The sequence below is a fragment of the Oncorhynchus gorbuscha genome, linkage group LG02 (assembly GCF_021184085.1).
Source record: "Oncorhynchus gorbuscha isolate QuinsamMale2020 ecotype Even-year linkage group LG02, OgorEven_v1.0, whole genome shotgun sequence".
Taxonomy (NCBI): Eukaryota; Metazoa; Chordata; class Actinopteri; order Salmoniformes; family Salmonidae; genus Oncorhynchus; species Oncorhynchus gorbuscha.
The window spans coordinates 90,113,364-90,133,476 of record NC_060174.1 but is presented as its reverse complement, the minus strand read 5'-3'; the positions used below and the strand labels follow the sequence as shown (position 1 = coordinate 90,133,476).

The window sequence follows — 20,113 nt, the reverse complement described above, 5'->3', positions numbered from 1 at the left end:
CAGACCATTTGCTATGAGACTGAATATTGAGCTCAAGGTGCATCCTGTTTCCATTGATCATCCTTTAGATGGTTCTAAAACTTGATTGGAGTCCATCTGTGGTAAATACAATTGATTGGACATGATTTGAAAAGGCACACACCTGTCTATTTAAGGTCCCATGGTTGACAGTGCATGTCAGAGGGATAATCAAACCATGAAGTCAAAGGAATTCTCTGTAGAGCTCCGTGAAAGGAGTGTGTTGAGACTCAGATCTGGGGAAAGGTACCAAAAAAATGATACTGCATTAAAGGTCCCCAAGAACCTCCATCATTCTTAAATGGAAGAAGTTTGAAACCACCAAGACTCTTCCTGGAGCTGACCGCCCGGCCAAACTGAGCAATCGGGGATAAGGGCCTTTGTCAGGGAGATGACCAAGAACATGATGGTCACTCTGACAGAGCTCCATTGTTCCTCTGTGGAGATGGGAGAACCTTCCAGAAGGACAACCATCTCTGCAGCCCCCCACCAATCAGGCCTTTATGGTAGAGTGGCCAGATGGAAAACCACTTAGTAAAAGGCATATGACAGCCCACTTGGAGTTTGCCAAAAGGCACCTAAAGGACTCTCAGACCATGAGAAACAAGATTCTCTGGTCTGATGAATCCAAGATTGAACTATTTGGCCTGAATGCCAAGCGTCACATCTGGAGGAAACCTGGAACCATCCCTACGGCGAAGCATGGTGGTGGCAAAAATCATGCTGTGTGGATGTTTTTAGCGGCAGGGACTGGGAGACTAGTCAGGATCGAGGGAAAGATGAATGGCGCAAAGTACAGAGAGATCCTTGATGAAAACCTGCTCAGATCCCTCAGAACCTCAGACTGGGGCGAAGGTTCCGCTTCCAACAGGACAATGACACCAAGCACACAGCAAAGACAACGCAGGAGTGGCTTCGGGACAAGTCTCTGAATGTCCTTGACTGGCCCAGCCAGAGCCCGTACTTGAACCCGATCGAACATCTCTGGAGAGACCTGAAAATAGCTGTTCAGCGACGCTCCCCATCCAACCTGACAGAGCTTGAGAGGATTTTCAAAGAAGAATTGGAGAAACTTCCCAAATACAGGTGTGCCAAGCTTGTAGTGTCATACCCAAGAAGACTTGAGGCTGTAATCACTGCCAAAGGTACTTCAACAAAGTATTGAGTAAAGTACTGAGTTCAGTTTTTTTATTTCTAAAAACCTGCTTTTGCTTTGTCATTATGGGGTATAGATTGATGAGGGGGACATTTAAAAAATATATATATTTTGGATAAGCCTGCAACGTAACAAAATGTGGGGAAAAATCAAGGTGTCTGAATATTTTCCGAATGCACTGTATCTGTTTATCTGGGATAGCTTTGCTGTCCACCCAAGCCAAACCCATCTGGACTAAATGAGCTCCCCAATCAGTATGGCAGTTTGGTTGGTGTTTTCTGACCGTCAGTTGTATCGACTAGCCTGGTGCTAGGACTCTGGCGGCTGGGTGGCAACTGATTTGGTCACAGATGTAGGCATACTATGACGTGTTATGGCAGGTCTTCAGTATAAGGTAAATGATTTGGTTAACTAGCATTAGCCAGCGTTAGCCATGACACCATTATTTCTTACCCTGTAGGGAGACAGATGGATCAATAGGCTATTTATTTTACAGCCTAGCCAATCCACCCAGCAGATATTGGGAGTGAATATTGGAAATGAAAAGAGTGTGTGTGCGTTTGCGACTTTGTAAAATGGCCCTCTTAAGCTTTAGGCAGAGGGGGAAAATGGCAGAGAGAGAAAGGTGGGATGGACAGTGACAGATCAATATGCACAGTTCCAGTCAAAAGTTACACCTATTTTCTTTATTTTTGCTATTTTCTACATTGTAGAATAATAGTGAAGACATCAAAACTATGAAATAAAACATATGGAATCATGTAGTAACCAAAAAAGTGTTAAACGATTCTTCAAAGTAGCCACCCTTTGCCTTGATGACAGCTTTGCAAACTCTTGGCATTCTCTCAACCAGCTTCACCTGGAATGCTTTTCCAACATTCTTGAAGGAGTTCCCACATATGCTGAGTACTTGTTGGCTACTTTTCCTTCACTCTGCAGTACAACTCATCCCAAACCATCTCAATTGGTTTGAGGTTGGGTGATTGTGGAGGCCAGGTCATCTGATGCAATACTCCATCACTCTCTTTCTTGGTCAAATAGCCCTTACACAGCCTGGAGGTGTGTTGGGTCATTGTCCTGTTGAAAAACAAATGATAGTCCCTCTAAGCGCAAACAAAATGGGATGGCGTATTGCTGCAGCATGCTGTACTAGCCATTCTGGTTAAGTTTGCCTTGAATTATAAATACATTACTGACAGTGTCACCAGCAAAACCCCCACACCATAATACCTTCTCCACCATGCTTCACGGTGGGAAACACAAATGCAGAGATCATCCGTTCAGCTACTCTGCGTCTCACAAAGACGGGTTGGAACCAAAGGTCTCAAATTTGGACTCATCAGACCAAAGGACAGTTTTCCACCGGTCTAATGTCCATTGCTCGTGTGACTTGGCCCAAGCAAGTCTCTTATTATTATTGGCGTCCTTTAGTACTGGTTTCTTTGCTGCAATTTGACCATGAAGGCCTGATTCACACAGTCTCCTTAGGCTGGTAACTCTAATGAACTTATCCTCTGCAGCAGAGGTAACTGGGTATTCCTTTCCTGTTACGGTCCTCATAAGAGCCAGTTTCATCATAGCGCTTGATGGTTTCTGCGACTGCACTTGAAGAAACTTTATTAAAGTTATTTTCAAACCTCATTAGAGGTAACTCTGTGAGTTGTTCTTTCCATAATATGGACTTGGTCGTTTACCAAATAGGGCAATCTTCTGTTTACCATCACTAACTTGTCATAACACAACTGATTGGCTCATTACGAAGGAAAGACACGAACTTTTAACACGGCACACCTGTTAATTTAAATTAATTCCAGGTGACTACCTCATGAATGTGGTTGAAAAAATGCCAAGAGTGTGCAAAGGGTGGTTACTTTGAAGAATCTCAAAAAGGAAATAATTTTTCCGTATGTGTTATTTCGTAGTTTTGATGTCTTCGTCATTTTTCCACAATGTAGAAAATAGTTTTTTTAAAATAAAAAAACTAGAATGAGTAGGTGTGTCCAAACTTTTGACTGGTATTGTACAGCTGAAGTCGGTAGTTTACATTCACCTTAGCCAAATACATTTAAACTCAGTTTTTCACAATTCCCTGTCTTAGGTCAGTTAGGATCACAACGTTTTATTTTAAGAATGTGAAATGCCAGAATGATAGAAGAGAGAATGATTTATTTCAGCTTTTATTTCTTTCATCACATTTCCAGTGAGTCAGAAGTTTACATTAGTATTTGGTAGCATTGCCTTTAAATTGTTTAACTTGGGTCAAATGTTTCGAGTAGCCTTCCACAAGCTTCCCACAATAAGTTGGGTGAATTTTGTCTCATTCCTCCTGACAGAGCTGGTGTAACTGAGTCAGGTTGTAGGCCTCCTTGCTCGCACATGCTTTTTCAGTTCTGCCCACAAATGTTCTATGGGATAGAGGTCAGGGCTTTGTGATGGCCACTCCAATACCTTGACTTTGTTATCCTTAAGCCATTTTGCCACAACTTTGGAAGTATGCTTGGGGTCATTGTCCATTTGGAAGACCCATTTGCGACCAAGTTTTAACTTCTTGACTGATGTCTTGAGATGTTGCTTCAATATATCCACATAATTTTCCTTCCACATGTATCCATCTATTTTGTGAAGTGCACCAGTCTCTTCTGCAGCAAAGCATCCCCACAACATGATACTGCCACCCCCGTGCTTCACGTTTGTTATAGTGTTCTTCGGCTTGCAAGCCTCCCCCTTTTTCCTCCAAACATAATGATGGTCATTATGGCCAAACAGTTCTATTTTGGTTTCATTAGATCAGAATACATTTCTCCCAACAGTACGATCATTGTCCCCATGTGCAGTTGCAAGCCATAGTCTTGTCTTTTTTATGGCGGTTTTTGAGCAGTGGCTTCCTCCTTGCTGAGCGGCCTTTCTGGTTTCTGAGCGGCTGACTCGTTTAACTGTGGCTATAACTACTTTTGTAGCTGTTTCCCCCAGCATCTTCACAAGGTCCTTTGATGTTGTTCTGAGATTGATTTGCACTTTTCGCACCAAAGTACATTCATCTGTAGGAGACAGAACACGTCTTCTTCCTGAGCGGTATGAAGACTGCGTGGTCCCATGGTGTTTATACTTGCCTACTATTGTTTATACAGATGAACTTGGTTCCTTCAGGTGTTTGGAAATTGCTCCCAATGATGAACCAGACTTCTGGAGGTCCACAATTTATTTTCTGCGGCCTTGGCTGATTTCTTTAGATTTTCCAATGATGTCGAGCAAAGAGGCACTGAGTTTGAAGGTAGGCCTTGAAATACATCCACAGGTTCATCTCCAATTGACTCAAATGATGTCAATTAGCCAATCACAAACTTCTAAAGTCATTACATAATTTTCTGGAATTTTCCAAGCTGTTTAAAGGCACAGTCAACTTAGTGTATGTAAACTTGTGATGCAATGAATTTTATACGTGAAATCATCTATCTGTGAACAATTGTTGGAAAAATTACTTGTGTCATGTTTTAAGTAGATGTCCTAACCAACTTGCCAAAACTATAGTTTGTTAACAAGAAATTTGTGGAGTGATTGAAAAACAAGTTTTAATGACTCTAACCTAAGTGTACGTAAACTTCCGACTACAACTGTATGTTGAACGAGAGCTGTGATTTGAAATATTCATTCTGCTCACGTAATCTGATTGCACGTGCACTCACATGCAAGCAAGCCAGCAAGCAAGCCCGGACACACAAACACACACACTAATTGCACATGGACACTTCCATAGTGGCCTTTGAGTAATAGGAGCGGTGCAGAGGCGAATGGGATATTGAAGAGGTCTCCAGGGGACTCTGCAGTGGCAGTGCAGTGGTGGGCTTCTCCTCTCCGCTGACCAAAAGTTGGCTTTGCAGCAACCTGCTTTTGTCGGCACTAGCAAATTACTGACCTTGGGCGTGGTGTGTGTGTGTGTCCTCCTTGGACACACACACACATGCACACATACAAACTGTATTCAGACTAAATGTTTCATCGCTGATGAAATGTGCATGTCTGCCCAATTCCATCTGTCTCCATGTTCTTCCACTGCCGGCCACTGGTGCTTCCTCTCCTCACCATATTTGGTGGGGGGTGGAACTTCAAACCGGAAGGTTCAGATTCATACATCTGGTGAAACATATGGCTCCTTGTTCTATCTGTGGTTATACTGCATCTAAAGTTAATCTGATGACATCACAATGATGACAAAAGGTTTTCCTACTCATTATTTGCCTCCTTTAGAAATGATGTCGTATTTCCAAGCCACTATAACGCACTTTCAACTAAATCTTCATCAACTCCAATTAACAATGCATTGAGTAAAACATTGACTCAGGAGTCAATAGATCTTACATAATAATATTGTGAGGAAACATGCAACCCATGAACACCTGGAGGTTTTTGTTGCTGTTGTTGTTTGCTTGTCTTCACTCTGATTTATTTTCCTTTCTTTTTGAATGGCTTCACTGTATTGTGGATGGATGATGACTGTGTACTTGGTGGACATAGAACTGCATCTCCCATAAATCACCTCTCCGATTCCCCCTTTAACTGTGTGTGTGTGTGTGTGAGACTTTGTCAAATTACCCTGTGCTGTGTGTTAGGCTTTAGGCAGAGGGGGGAAATGGCAGAGAGAGAGAAGTTGGATGGACGGAGACAGATCCATATGTATGTAGACTGAGAAATATGATTTGAAATATTCATTCTGCTCACGTAATCTGATTGCACGTGCATTTGCATGTATGCAAGCCAGCAAGCAAGCCTGTACACACAAACACACACGCACACACTAATTGCACATTGACACTTCCATAGTGGCCTTTGAGTAATAGGAGCGGTGCTGAGGCGGATGGGATATTGAAGAGGTCTCCAGGGGACTCTGCAGTGGCAGTGCAGTGGTGGGCTTCTCCTCTCCGCTGACAAAAAGTTGGCTTTTGCAGCAACCTGCTTTCGTCTGCATCAAAAAATGACTGACCTTGGGCGTGGTGTGTATCCTCTGGACACAGATATACACACACATGCACACATTGGGGTACCAGTACAATATGGAATCATGTATTAACCAAAAACAAATCAAAATATATTTGAGATTCTTCAAATAGTCATCCTTTGCCTTGATGACTCTTGGCATTCTCTCAACCAGCTTCACCTGGCAGCAATTCGACCATGAAGGCTTGATTCACACAGTCTCCTCTGAACAGTTGATGTTGATGTGTCTGTTACTTGAACTCTGTGAAGCATTTATTTGGAGCAAAGGGTGGCTACTTTGAATAATCTCAAATATAACATATATTTTGATTTAACATGTTTTTGTTTACTGCATGATTCCATATGTCTTATTTCATATTTTTGATGTCTTCACTATTATTCTACAAAGTAGAAAAAGAAAGAAAGAAAGAAAAACCCTGTTATGAATAGGTGTGTCCAAACATTTCACTGGTATTGTACATGCATATATTGCACACACATTCTCTCTCTCTCTCACCCCAAACATATGCATGCAGGGCGGCAGGTAGCCTAGTGGTTAGAGCGTTGAACTAGTAACCGAAAGGTTGCAAGATCATAAAAGGTCCAAATCCGTCGTTCTGCTACTGAACAAGGCAGTTAACACACTGTTCCTAGGCCGTCATTGAAAATAAGAATTTGTTCTTAACTGACTTGCCTAGTTAAATAAAGGTAAAAAATTTTAAATGCATCCACTGCGCACATTTTTTAAATTAATTGTGTTAATTATGTCAAATGAAGAGGCTCCCTAATAGCTCCAGCTGAGTAACGACTGAGCATCTCCATCGACCCTCTCTTAGGTAAGTGGGTGTGTTGTGTTTGTGTGTTTGGTTAACACGTCTCCCTAGGCTGGTTTAATTTACAGTACGGGGTGGAGATGGGGCTCATTAAAGCGGCCAGTTCTCGCTATCTTCTCAGTCCATCTCTCCCATCTCTCTCTCACACACGCCGACACGTCAGAGTACAAATAGCCTCACGTAAACATTGGACTGTATTTACGACCTCTTATCTAAACCCATTTCAGTACAGTTGGATTGGACAAAATAGAGACCCCGCACACTGTCGAAAAAATAAATAGATCCAAAACTGAGGCTTGAATGCAAAATGTTTATTGAAACATCATAGTGCCCAAAGAATATTGCATAATGAAAGAAAGTGCATAAATTAAAGATGATAACAAAACAAAACACAACATTTCGGCCTCAGGCTATCACCAGTGTAAAAGATATTTGTATTGAAATGACGATTCGCAAGCAAACTACAAGCATGTTGGCCGGCAGGCAATGAGGTTTGTGGATAAGAAGATCAATAGACTTTCATATTACAGCAGAATTATCAGACTATGTTTAAGATACATTGCTAGCACATTGTTATAGACATTTCTGTCATTGGCAGACACGACTGTTTATGTGAATAAGGTCTATGGTGTGGAAATTGTAGTCTTTCCCTCCGGTTGGGGCAGTGAGGCGGTCACCTCCCTGGAGCTCCAGTGCAATCTACCAATGGGCTGATCTATTGGGCGGGGGAGTGAGAGGGTGGGGGGGGGGGGGGGGGGGTATTTTATACATGGTCTGGGGTAATCTACCTTTGGCCTAATGAGCAGGAACCCAGGCTTCATCAAGAAATTGGAAATACAGACAATGTCATCCTACAAGAAACATGGTATTGAGGAGACTGACCCACTGGTTTCCCTCTAGGTTACAGAGAGCTGTCAGTCCCATCCACCAAACTACCAGGTGTGAATAGACTCAGGGAGTAGGCTCATTTGGTATAGAGCAGATCTAACCCACTCTATTAATTTAGTCAAAACAGGAACATTTTACATCTGTCTAGAAATGTATAAGGAAATTATCTCAACAGAGAAAAATGTACTCATGTATGCTACCTATATCCATGCAATAGAATTCCTATACTTTAACGATGACAGCTTCTCCATCCTAGAGCGGGAGAGAAACAATTTCCAGGCCCAGGGACATGTCCTAGTCTGTGTCGACCTAAATGCCAGAACTGGACAAGAACCTGACACTTTTAGCACATGGGGGAACCTAACAGCATCCCCTCCCAAATATGCCCCCCTAGACACAACTATGACAAAACAACCAACAGAAACGGGTCACAACTCCTGCAGCTCTGTCACTCGCTAGGTCTGTACTCAATGGTAGGCTTCGAGGGGATTCTTTAAGGTAGGTACACTTACAGATCATCCCTTGGCGGCAGTACTGTAGATTACTTTATCACTGACCTCAACACAGAGTCTCCCATAGAGTGTTCACAGTCAGCCCACTGAAACCCTTATCAGATCACAGCAACATCAGTCTACTTGAACAGAGCAATACTCTATCATGAGGCATCAAAGCCAAAGGAACTACATAATATTAAGAAATGCTATAGATGGAAGGAATGTAGTGTGGAATCCCTTTTGGACAACTTCCTGGGTAAAACATTTCACTGTAATAGTGAAGGTGTAAACTAGACAGTAGAAAACCTAAACAGTATATTTGACCTCTCATCTTCCATATCAAATTTTAAAAATTCAAGCAGACAACCTAAGAAAATGAACAACAATGACAAATAATTTGATGAAGAATGCAAAACCGAAGAAAGAAATTAAGAAACCTATCCAACCAAAAAACATAGTGATCCAGAAAATCTGAACCTACGCCTTCACTATGGTGAATCACTAAAACAATACAGAAATACACTACGGAAAAAGAAGGAACAGCACGTCAGAAGTCAGCTCAATGTAATTGAAGAATCCATAGAATCTAACCACTTCTGAAAATTGGAACACTCTAAACAAACATGAAGAGTTACCTATCCAAAATGGAGATGTATGGATAAACCACTTTTCCAATCTTTTTGGCTCTATAACAAAGAATAAATAGCATAAACATATATACATGATCAAATACAAATCTTAGAATCAACTATTAAACACTATCAGAACCCACTGGATTCTCCAATTCCATTGAATGAACTACAGAACAAAATACAAACCTTCTAACCCAAAAAGGCCTGTGGTGTTGATGGTATCCGAAATTAAATGATAAAATATACACATTCCAATTGGCTATACTTCAACTTTTTAACATCATCCTCAGCTCTGGCATCTTCCCCAATATTTGGACCAAGGACTGAACACCCCAATCCACAAAAGTAGAGACATATTCACCCCAATAACTATCGTGGAATATGCGTCAACAGCAATCTTGGGAAAATCCTCTGCATTATCATTAACAGCAGACTTGTACATTTCCTCAATGAAAACAATGTACTGTGCGAATGCCAAATTATTTTTATACCAAATTACCGTACGACATACCACGTATTCACCCTGCGCACCGTAATTGATAAAGGCAAAGTCTTCTCATGCTAAGTTGATTTCAAAAAAGCTTTTGACTCAATTTGGCATGAGGGTCTGCTACACAAATTGATGGAAAGCAGTGTTGGGGGAAAAACATATGACATTATAAAATCCATGTACACAAACAACTAGTGTGTGGTTAAAATTGGAGAAAAAAAAATTCCTCAGGGCCGTGGAGTGAGACAGGGATGCAGCTTGAGCCCCACCCACTTCAACGTGTGTGTGTGTGTGTGTGTGTGTGTGTGTGTGTGTGTATATATATATATATATATATATGAAGACAAAAAAAATATGTTGTTCCAAAAAAAGGTCCAGTTGCCAGGACCACAAATACAAATTCCATCTAGACACTGTTGCCCTAGAGCACACAACAAACTATACATACAGTACCAGTCAACAGTTTGGACACACAATTTCTTTCCTTTTTAATGAGTTTGAGCAAATCAGTTTTGTTGTGACAAAGTAAGGGTGGTATACAGACTATAGCCCTATTGGGTAAGATACCAAGTCCATATTATGGCAAGAACAGCTCAAATAAGCAAAGAGAAATGACAGTCCATCATTACTTTAAGGCATGAAGGTCAGTCAATATGGAACATTTTAAGATCCCACTGTTACCTCTACTGCAGAGTATAAATTCATTAGAGTTAACTGCACCTCAGATTGTAACTTTGCGGACGACACTACAGTGGTAGGCTTGATTACCAACAACAATGAGACGGCCTACAGGGAGGAGGTGAGGGCCCTCGGAGTGTGGTGTCAGGAAAATAACCTCACACTCAACGTCAACAAAACAAAGGAGATGATTGTGGACTCCACATCGACGGGATAGTAGTGGAGAGGGTAGTAAGTTTTAAGTTCCTCGGCGTACACATCACGGACTAACTTAATTGGTCCACCCACCCAGACAGCTTTGTGAAGAAGGCGCATCAGCGCCTCTTCTACCTCAGGAGGCTGAAGAAATTTGGCTTTTCACCAAAAGCACTCACAAACTTTTACAGATGCACAATCGAGAGCATCATGTCGGACTGTATCACCGCCTGGTACGGCAACTGCTCCGCCCACAACCGTAAGGCTTTCCAGAGGGTAGTGAGGTCTGCACAACGCATCACCGGGGGCAAACTACCTGCCCTCCAGGACACCTACACCACCCGATGTCACAGGAAGGCCATAAAGATCATTAAGGACAACAACCACCCGAGCCACTGCCTGTTAACATTGAGTGGCTGCTGCCAGCATACTGACTCAACTCCAGCCACTTTAATAATGGAAATTGATGTAAAAAATGTATCACTAGCCACTTTAAACAATGCCACTTAATATAATGTTTACATACCCTACATTACTCATCTCATATGTATATGTACAGTGCCTTGCGAAAGTATTCGGCCCCCTTGAACTTTGTGACCTTTTGCCACATTTCAGGCTTCAAACATAAAGATATAAAACTGTATTTTTTTTGTGAAGAATCATCAACAAGTGGGACACAATCATGAAGTGGAACGACATTTATTGGATATTTCAAAACTTTAACAAATCAAAAACTGAAAAATTGTGCGTGCAAAATTATTCAGCCCCTTTACTTTCAGTGCAGCAAACTCTCTCCAGAAGTTCAGTGAGGATCTCTGAAAAATCCAATATTGACCTAAATGACTAATGATGATAAATACAATCCACCTGTGTGTAATCAAGTCTCTGTATAAATGCACCTGCACTGTGATAGTCTCAGAGGTCTGTTAAAAGCACAGAGAGCATCATGAAGAACAAGGAACACACCAGGCAGGCCTGAGATACTGTTGTGAAGAAGTTTAAAGCCGGATTTGGATACAAAAATATTTCCCAAGCTTTAAACATCCCAAGGAGCACTGTGCAAGCGATAATATTGAAATGGAAGGAGTATCAGACCACTGCAAATCTACCAAGACCTAGCTGTCCCTCTAAACTTTCAGCTAATACAAGGAGAAGACTGATCAGAGATGCAGCCAAGAGGCCCATGATCACTCTGGATGAACTGCAGAGATCTACAGCTGAGGTGGGAGACTCTGTCCATAGGACAACAATCAGTTGTATATTGCACAAAGCTGGCCTTTATGGAAGAGTGGCAAGAAGAAAGCCATTTCATAAAAAGTGTCGTTTAAAGTTTGCCACAAGCCACCTGGGAGACACACCAAACATGTGGAAGAAGGTGCTCTGGTCAGATGTCAGAACTGAAAACTGCTGTTCACAAATGCTCTCCATCCAACCTCACTGAGCTCGAGCTGTTTTGCAAGGAGGAATGGGAAAAAATGTCAGTCTCTCGATGTGCAAAACTGATAGAGACACATACCCCAAGCGACTTACAGCTGTAATCGCAGCAAAAGGTGGCGCTACAAAGTATTAACTTAAGGGGGCTGAATAATTTTGTACGCCCAATTCTTCAGTTTTTGATTTGTTAAAAAAGTTTGAAATATCCAATAAATGTCGTTCCACTTCATGATTGTGTCCCACTTGTTGATGATTCTTCACAAAAAAATACAGTTTTATATCTTTGTTTGAAGCCTGAAATGTGGCAAAAGGTCGCAAAGTTCAAGGGGGCCGAATACTTTCGCAAGGCACTGTATATACTGTACTCTGTATCATCTACTGCATCTTGCCATCTTTATGTAATACATGTCACTAGCCACTTTAAACTATGCCACTTATGTTTACATACATTACTCATCTCATATGTATATACTGTACTCGATACCATCTACTGCATCTTGCCTATGCCGTTCTGTACCATCACTCATTCATATATCTTTATGTACATATTCTTTATCCCTTTACACTTGTGTGTGTATAAGGTAGTAGTTGTTAGGAATTGTTAGGTTAGATTACTCGTTGGTCGGAACTAGAAGCACAAGCATTTCACTACACACTCGCATTAACATCTGCTAACCATGTGTATGTGACAAATAAAATGTGATTTTATTTGAAATAAATGCTTCACAGAGTTCAAGTAACAGACACATCTCAACATCAGCTGTTCAGAGGAGACTGTGTAAATCAGGCTTTCATGGTCGAATTGCGGCAAATAAACCACTACTAAAGGACACCAATAAGAAGAGAATTGCTTGGGCCAAGAAACACGAGCAGTGGACATTAGACCGTTGGAAATGTGTCCTTTGGTCTGATGAGTCCAAATTACATTATACCGGTGGAAATTTGTCCTTTGGTCTGATGAGTCCAAATTACATTATACCGGTGGAAATTTGTCCTTTGGTCTGATGAGTCCAAATTATATTATACCGGTGGAAATTTGTCCTTTGGTCTGATGAGTCCAAATTATATTATACCGGTGGAAATTTGTCCTTTGGTCTGATGAGTCCAAATTTGGATCCAGCTAAAAATACTTGAATCAATTATAGAACCCATTGCTTTTAATGGTTGTGAGGTCTGGGGTCCACTCCCCAAACAAGAATTCACAAAATGGGGCAAACACCAAATTGAGACTGCATACAGAATTCTGCTAAAATATCCCCTGTCTACAACGTAAAACACCAAATAATGCATGCAGAGCAGAATTAGGCCGATACCCGTTCATGATCAACATCCAGAAAGGAGACGTTTAAATTCTACAACCACCTAAAAGGAAGTGATTCCCAACCTTTCCATACCAAAGCCATCACCTACAGAGAAATTAACCTGGAGAAGAGTCCCCTAATCAAGCTGGTCCACAAACACAAAACAGACCCCACAGGACAGGACAGCAACACAATTAGACCCAACCAAATCATGACAAAACAAAAGATCATTATAATGCACATTGGAACAAATTAACAAAAAACTAGCAAACTAGAATTATATTTGGCCCTAAATAGAGACTACACAGTGGCAGAATACCTGACCACTCTGACTGACCAAAAAATAATGAAAGCTTTGACTATGTACAGACTCAATGAGCATAGCCTTGTTATTGTGAGAGGCCGCCATAGGCAGACCTGGTTCTCAAGGGAAGACAGGCTATGTGCACACTGCCTACAAAATGAGGTGGAAACTGAGGTGCACTTCCTAACCTCCTGCCAAATGTATGACCATATGAGAGACACATATTTCCCTCAGATTACACAGATCCTCAAAGAATTTGAAAACGAGTCAAGTTTTGATAAACTCCCATGTGTGAGAGAGAGAGAGAGAGAGAGAGAGAGAGAGAGAGAGAGAGAGAGAGAGAAGAGAGAGAGAGAGAGAGAGAGAGAGAGAGAGAGAGAGAGAGAGAGAGAGAGAGAGAGAGAGAGAGAGAGAGAGAGAGAGAGAGAGAGAGAGAGAGAGAGAGAGAGAGAGAGAGAGAGAGAGAGAGAGAGAGAGAGAGAGAGACGTCAGCAGGATGGCACCAGGATGGCAGGTTCGCACACTGTTGGTGGGGAGCAACACACACACTGGCTGAAAATAACACTTGTCTCACACCTGGAGGGTGTGAAACCACACATCCCACCCAAAGGGAGAGGTAGATAATAACACACTCCAAATGGTACCATGCCCCCTATATAGTTTACTACGTCAGACCAGAGCTCTAACGACCCTGTTCAAAAGTAGTGAACTATATAGGGGATATCGCTCCACGTCATTCCTGCAGTCTTCCATCCATCACTATTGACTGCAGATCACTATTGGGATCCTCTAAGGAATCTTAGTAACCTGCATCTCCATACTCAGGTCTTCTCTGCTTCAGTCACTCCTGCATTAGCTGGGTCTCCAGGAACCACATTAAGAGAGATATTTGCTAGTTAATACTTACCAGTATGGCTTAACGGTATGCTCTACAACCATGCAACTGTTGTTATCACAGCTAAAGCAGAACCAGTCTGGCACCTTGGGTTAGTTTTAATTCTGTCTGTTGGTCTGTCTTTTGTAGCTCTATGTGGGTTAGTTTAAGTGCTGTCTGTCTGTGTTGTAGGGCTGGGGTAGTTGTAGCTCTATGTGGAGTAGTTGTAGTGCTGTCTGTGTGAAGAGGTTGTTCGAGTGGGGCTCAGGTTAGCACGGCCCAGATGAAGCCATGACCCTGTAGATCCTCCTCTTGCTTCACCCATAAATCACCACAACACCTCCCAGACCTGACCCTTGTCAGGGGCTGGGTGCTCTCTGTCTCTCCTCCCTCACTCTTTCTCTCTTTCCCTCCTTGTCTGTCTGTCTGTATGTCTGTCTCTCTCTCAACTTCATTCGCTCAATCCATGGTACTCTCTCTCTCTCTCCTGTCTGCGTCGGTAAAGGCATGTTGTGTGTGAAGGATAGAAGTGGAGCGTGCCTCATCTAAATCCCCGTTGATTAGGAGCAGTAATTAAAGAGTCCCGGGCCATGCCTGGCCTGGCAACTCACTAAACCTATCTGTCTCTCTCTCTCTCTTTCTCTCTTTCTCTCTCACTCTCTCTCTCTCTCTCTCTCTCTCTCTTTCTTTCTTTCTTTCTTTCTTTCTCTCTTTCTACCCATATATTTTTTGGTCCCTAGGCCTCATGTAACCTTTCTATTTCTCCTTCCTTCCTTCCTTCCTTCCTTCCTTCCTTCCTTCCTTCCTTCCTTCCTTCCTTCCTTCCTTCCTTCCTTCCTTCCTTCCTTCCTTCCTTCCCTCTCTCTCATTCTCTTCTGTCTCTGTGTAGGAGCTCTGTGAGGACCCTCACCTGTTTGTGGATGGGATCAGTGCGCACGACCTGCACCAGGGCCAGCTGGGAAACTGCTGGTTTGTGGCGGCGTGCTCCAGCCTGGCCTCCAGAGAGTCCCTGTGGTCCAAAGTAAGTGTGGGCGTGGAGGGCTGTGTGTGTATGTGCGTGTGTGCCATGACTGTACCCCACGTACGAGTGTACCCATTAGGCCAGATTACCTGGTGAAGAAGGGGTAAACAGGGGAAAGCGCATCTTACCAGAGGCATCATTAGGCCACATCAACACCTCTCTAGAACACTCTCAGCAGAGTTGGAGTACTCTACCAAGTATCATAGTAGACTTTGCTGGTCTACTCTGTTGTGTTACAATAATGAATGTGCGGGTATCTAGCATTCTTTCATGACATCTTTTTTTAAATATTATTAATATAATATTTTTTATTATTTTTTTGTCATTCAAAATACACTGCTCAAAAAAATAAAGGGAACACTAAAATAACACATCCTAGATCTGAATGAATGAAATATTCTTATCAAATACTTTTTTCTTTACATAGTTGAATGTGCTGACAACAAAATCACACAAAAATTATCAATGGAAATCAAATTTATCAACCCATGGAGGTCTGGATTTGGAGTCACACTCAAAATTAAAGTGGAAAACCACACTACAGGCTGATCCAACATTGATGTAATGTCCTTAAAACAAGTCAAAATGAGGCTCAGTAGTGTGTGTGGCCTCCACGTGCCTGTATGACCTCCCTACAACGCCTGGGCATGCTCCTGATGAGGTGGCGGATGGTCTCCTGAGGGATCTCCTCCCAGACCTGGACTAAAGCATCCGCCAACTCCTGGACAGTCTGGTGCAACGTGGTGTTGGTGGATGGAGCGAGACATGATGTCCCAGATGTGCTCAATTGGATTTAGGTCTGGGGAACGGGTGGGCCAGTCCATAGCATCAATGCCTTCCTCTTGCAGGAACTGCTGACACACTCCAGCCACATGAGGTCTTGCATTAGGAGGAACCCAGGGCCAACTGCACCAGCATATAGTCTCACAGGGAGTCTGAGGATCTCATCTCGGTATTTAATGGCAGTCAGGCTACCTCTGGCGAGCACATGGAGGGCTGTGTGGCCCCCCAAAGAAATGACACCCCACACCATAACTGACCCACCGCCAAACCGGTCATGCTGGAGGATGTTGCAGGCAGCAGAACGTTCTCCACAGCGTCTCCAGACTCTGTCACGTCTGTCACGTGCTTAGTGTGAACCTGCTTTCATCTGTGAAGAGCACAGGGCGCCAGTGGCGAATTTGCTAATCTTGGTGTTCTCTGGCAAATGAAAAAAGTCCTGCACGGTGTTGGGCTGTAAGCACAACCCCCACCTGTGGACGTTGTGCCCTCATACCACCCTCATGGAGTCTGTTTCTGACCATTTGAGCAGACACATGCACATTTGTGGCCTGCTGGAGGTCATTTTGCAGGGCTCTGGCAGTGCTCCTCCTGCTCCTTCTTGCACAACGGCAGAGGTTATCGTTCCTGCTGCTGGGTTGTTGCCCTCCTAAGTTCTACTCCACGTCTCCTGATGTACTGGCCTGTCTCCTGGTAGCGCCCTTCCATTCTATGGACACCACGCTGACAGACACAGCAAACCTTCTTGCCACAGCTCGCATTGATGTGCCATCCTGGATGAGCTGCACTACCTGAGCCACTTGTGTGGGTTGTAGACTCCGTCTCATGCTACCACTAGAGTGAAAGCACCGCCAGCATTCAAAAGTGACCAAAGCATCAGCCAGGAAGCATGGGAACTGAGAATTGGTCTGTGGTCACCACCTGCAGAACCACTCCTTTATTGGGGGTGTCTTGCTAATTGCCTATAATTTCCACCTGTTGTCTATTCCATTTGCACAACAGCATGTGAAATGTATTGTCAATCAGTGTTGCTTCCTAAGTGGACAGTTTGAGTTCACAGAAGTGTGGATGACTTGGAGTAACATTGTGTTGTTTAAGTGTTCCCTTTATTTTCTTGAGCAGTGTATATGTAAGGCGTGAAGATATTTCAACTTAGTATTGGCCATATGGTCTATAGTTCAGAGAATGTCAAAATAATAATGCTTATCAATAAGAACCATGAACTGTAGCCTTTGAAGACATTTAATCAACTGACATATTTGTCAATAAAAAATTACTGACATGAAAGATTCGGCTGGGACAAAAATTATGGATGAAGTGATTTGTGCTTGTGGACATTATTACATTACCTGAGCTCCGCTTGTAAAAACGTATCCTGTCCAAATAGGGCTTATGCTTTGTTATAAGACATTATGAAGGCTTTTACGTGTTAATAACAACTTAAGCCCTTAGCCCTATTTGGATGGGATTTTTATTGTGGGAGTTCAGGTAATTTAATTATGTGCACAAGCACCAATCACTGTATCCGTAATTTTAGTCCCATCTGAATCTGCAATTCCGCCACATTTAAGGTCCCCAAGAACACAGTGCCCTCCATCATTCTTAAATGGAAGAAGTTTGGAACCATCAAGACTCTTTCTAGAGCTGACCGCCCGGCCAAACTGAGCAATCGGGGAAAAGGGCTTTGTCAGGGAGGTGACCAAGAACACGATGGTCACTCTGACAGAGCTCCATAGTTCCTCTGTGGAGATGGGAGAACCTTCCAGAAGGACAACCATCTCTGCAGCCCCCCACCAATCAGGCCTTTATGGTAGCGTGGCCTCAGTAAAAAGCATATGACAGTCCGCTTGGAGTTTGCCAAAAGGCACCTAAAGGACTCTCAGACCATGAGAAACAAGATTCTCTGGTCTGATGAATCCAAGATTGAACTCTTTGGCCTGAATGCCAAGCGTCACATCTGGAGGAAACCTGGCACCATCCCTACAGTGAAGCATGGTGGTGGCAGCATCATGCTGTGGGGATGATTTTTAGCGACAGGGACTGAGAAACTAGTCCGGATCGAGGGAAAGATGAACGGAGCAAAGTACAGAGAGATCCTTGATGAAAACCTGCTCCAGATCTCTCAGAACCTCAGACTGGGGCGAAGGTTCAGCTTCCAACAGGACAACGATCCCAAGCACACAGCCAAGACAATGCAGGAGTGGCTTCGGGACAAGTCTCTGAATGTCCTTGACTGGCCCAGCTAGAGCCCGGACTTGAACCCGGTCAAACATCTCTGGAGAGACCCGAAAAAAGCTGTTCAGCGACTCTCCCCATCTAACCTGACAGAGGTTCAGAGGATCTGCAGAGAAGATTTGGAGAAACTTCCCAAATACAAGTGTGCCAAGCTTGTAGTGTCATTCCCAAGAAGACTTGAGGCTGTAATCACTGCCAAAGGTACTTCAACAAAGTACTGAGTAAAGTGTCTGAATACTTATGTAAATGTGATATTTCAGTGTTTTATTTCTAAAAAACAGCTTTTGCTTTGTCATTAGGGGATATAGATTGAAGAAGGGGAAAAACCACTTGATATATTTTAGGATAAGCTTGTAACGTAACAAAATGTGGGAAAAATCAAGGTGTCTGAATATTTTCCGAATGCACTGTATCTGTTGTCCTCCCAAGCCAAATCCATCTGGACTAAATGAGCTCCCCGATCGGTATGGCAGTTTGATTGGTCTTTTCTGACTGTCAGTTGTGTCGTCAAACGTGGTGCTAGGACTCTGGCGGCTGGGCGACGACTGATTTGGTCACAGAGGTAGGCCTACTATGACATGTTGTGGCAGCTCTTCAGTATAAGGTAAATTATTTGGTTATTAATTAGCATTAACCAGCGTTAGCCATGACACCATTATTTCTTACCTTGTAGGGAGACCGATGGATCAATAGGCTATTTATTTTACAGGCTAGCCAATCCACCCAGCAGATATTGGGAGTGAATATTGGAAATGAAAAGAGTGTGTGTGTGTTTGCGTTTGTGACTTTGTAAAATGGCCCTCTTAAGCTTTAAGGGGGAAAATGGCAGAGAGAGAAAGGTGGGCTGGACAGAGACAGATCAATATGCACAGTTCCAGTCAAAAGTCTGGACACACCTACTCATTCAAGGTGTTCTACATTGTAGAATAATAGTGAAGACACCAAAACTATGAAATAACACACATGGAATCATGTAGTAACCAAAAAAGTTAAACAATTCTTCAAAGTTGCAATACTCCATCACTCTCTTTCTTGGTCAAATAGCACTTACACAGCCTGAAGTTGTGTGTTGAGTCATTGTCCTGTTGAAAAACAAATGATAGACCTAGTAAGCGCAAACCAAATGACATATTGACTGACCTTCATGTCTTAAAGTAATGGTGGACTGTCATTTCTCTTTGCATATTTGAGATGTTCTTGCCATGATATGGACTTGGTCTTTTACCAAATAGGGCAATCTGCTGTTTACCACCACTACCTTCGTCACAACACAACTGATTGACTCAAACGCATTAAGAAGGAAAGTTCCACAAATTAACTTTTAACAAGGCACACTTGTTAATTGAAATTAATTCCAGGTGTCTACCATGAATGTGGAATGAATGTGGAGAGAATGCCAAGAGTGTGCAAAGCTGTCATCAAGTCAAAGGGTGGCTACTTTGAAGAATCTCAAATATTAAATCATTTTGATTAACACTTTTTGGGGTTCTACATGATTCCATATGTGGCATTTCCTAGTTTTGATGTCTTTGTTATTATTCTACAATGTAGAAAATAGTAAAAATAAAGAAAAACCTTGGAATGAGTAGGTGTGTCCAAACGTTTGGCTGGTATTGTACAGTTGAAGTCGGTAGTTTACATACACCAAATACTTTTAAACTCAGTTTTTCACAATTCCTGACATTTAATCCAAGTAAACATTCCCTGTCTTAGGTCAGTTAGGATCACCATTTTATTTTAAGAATGTGAAATGTCAGAATAATAGAAGAGAGAATGATTTATTTAAGCTTTTATTTATTTCATCACATT

The 20,113-nt window shown here is 42.5% G+C and overlaps 1 protein-coding gene across 1 annotated transcript in view; it reads left to right on the top strand.

The window, feature by feature from the left end:
* The window catches only part of LOC123994814 (calpain-5-like), a 57,275-nt gene that overhangs the window by 7,734 nt on the left and 29,428 nt on the right, over positions 1 to 20,113 (top strand). Inside the window, exon 2 of the mRNA XM_046297827.1 lies at positions 15,158 to 15,289. Within this exon, the coding sequence (XP_046153783.1) occupies positions 15,158 to 15,289 (132 nt within the window). The remainder of the gene's footprint in view (positions 1 to 15,157; positions 15,290 to 20,113) is intronic.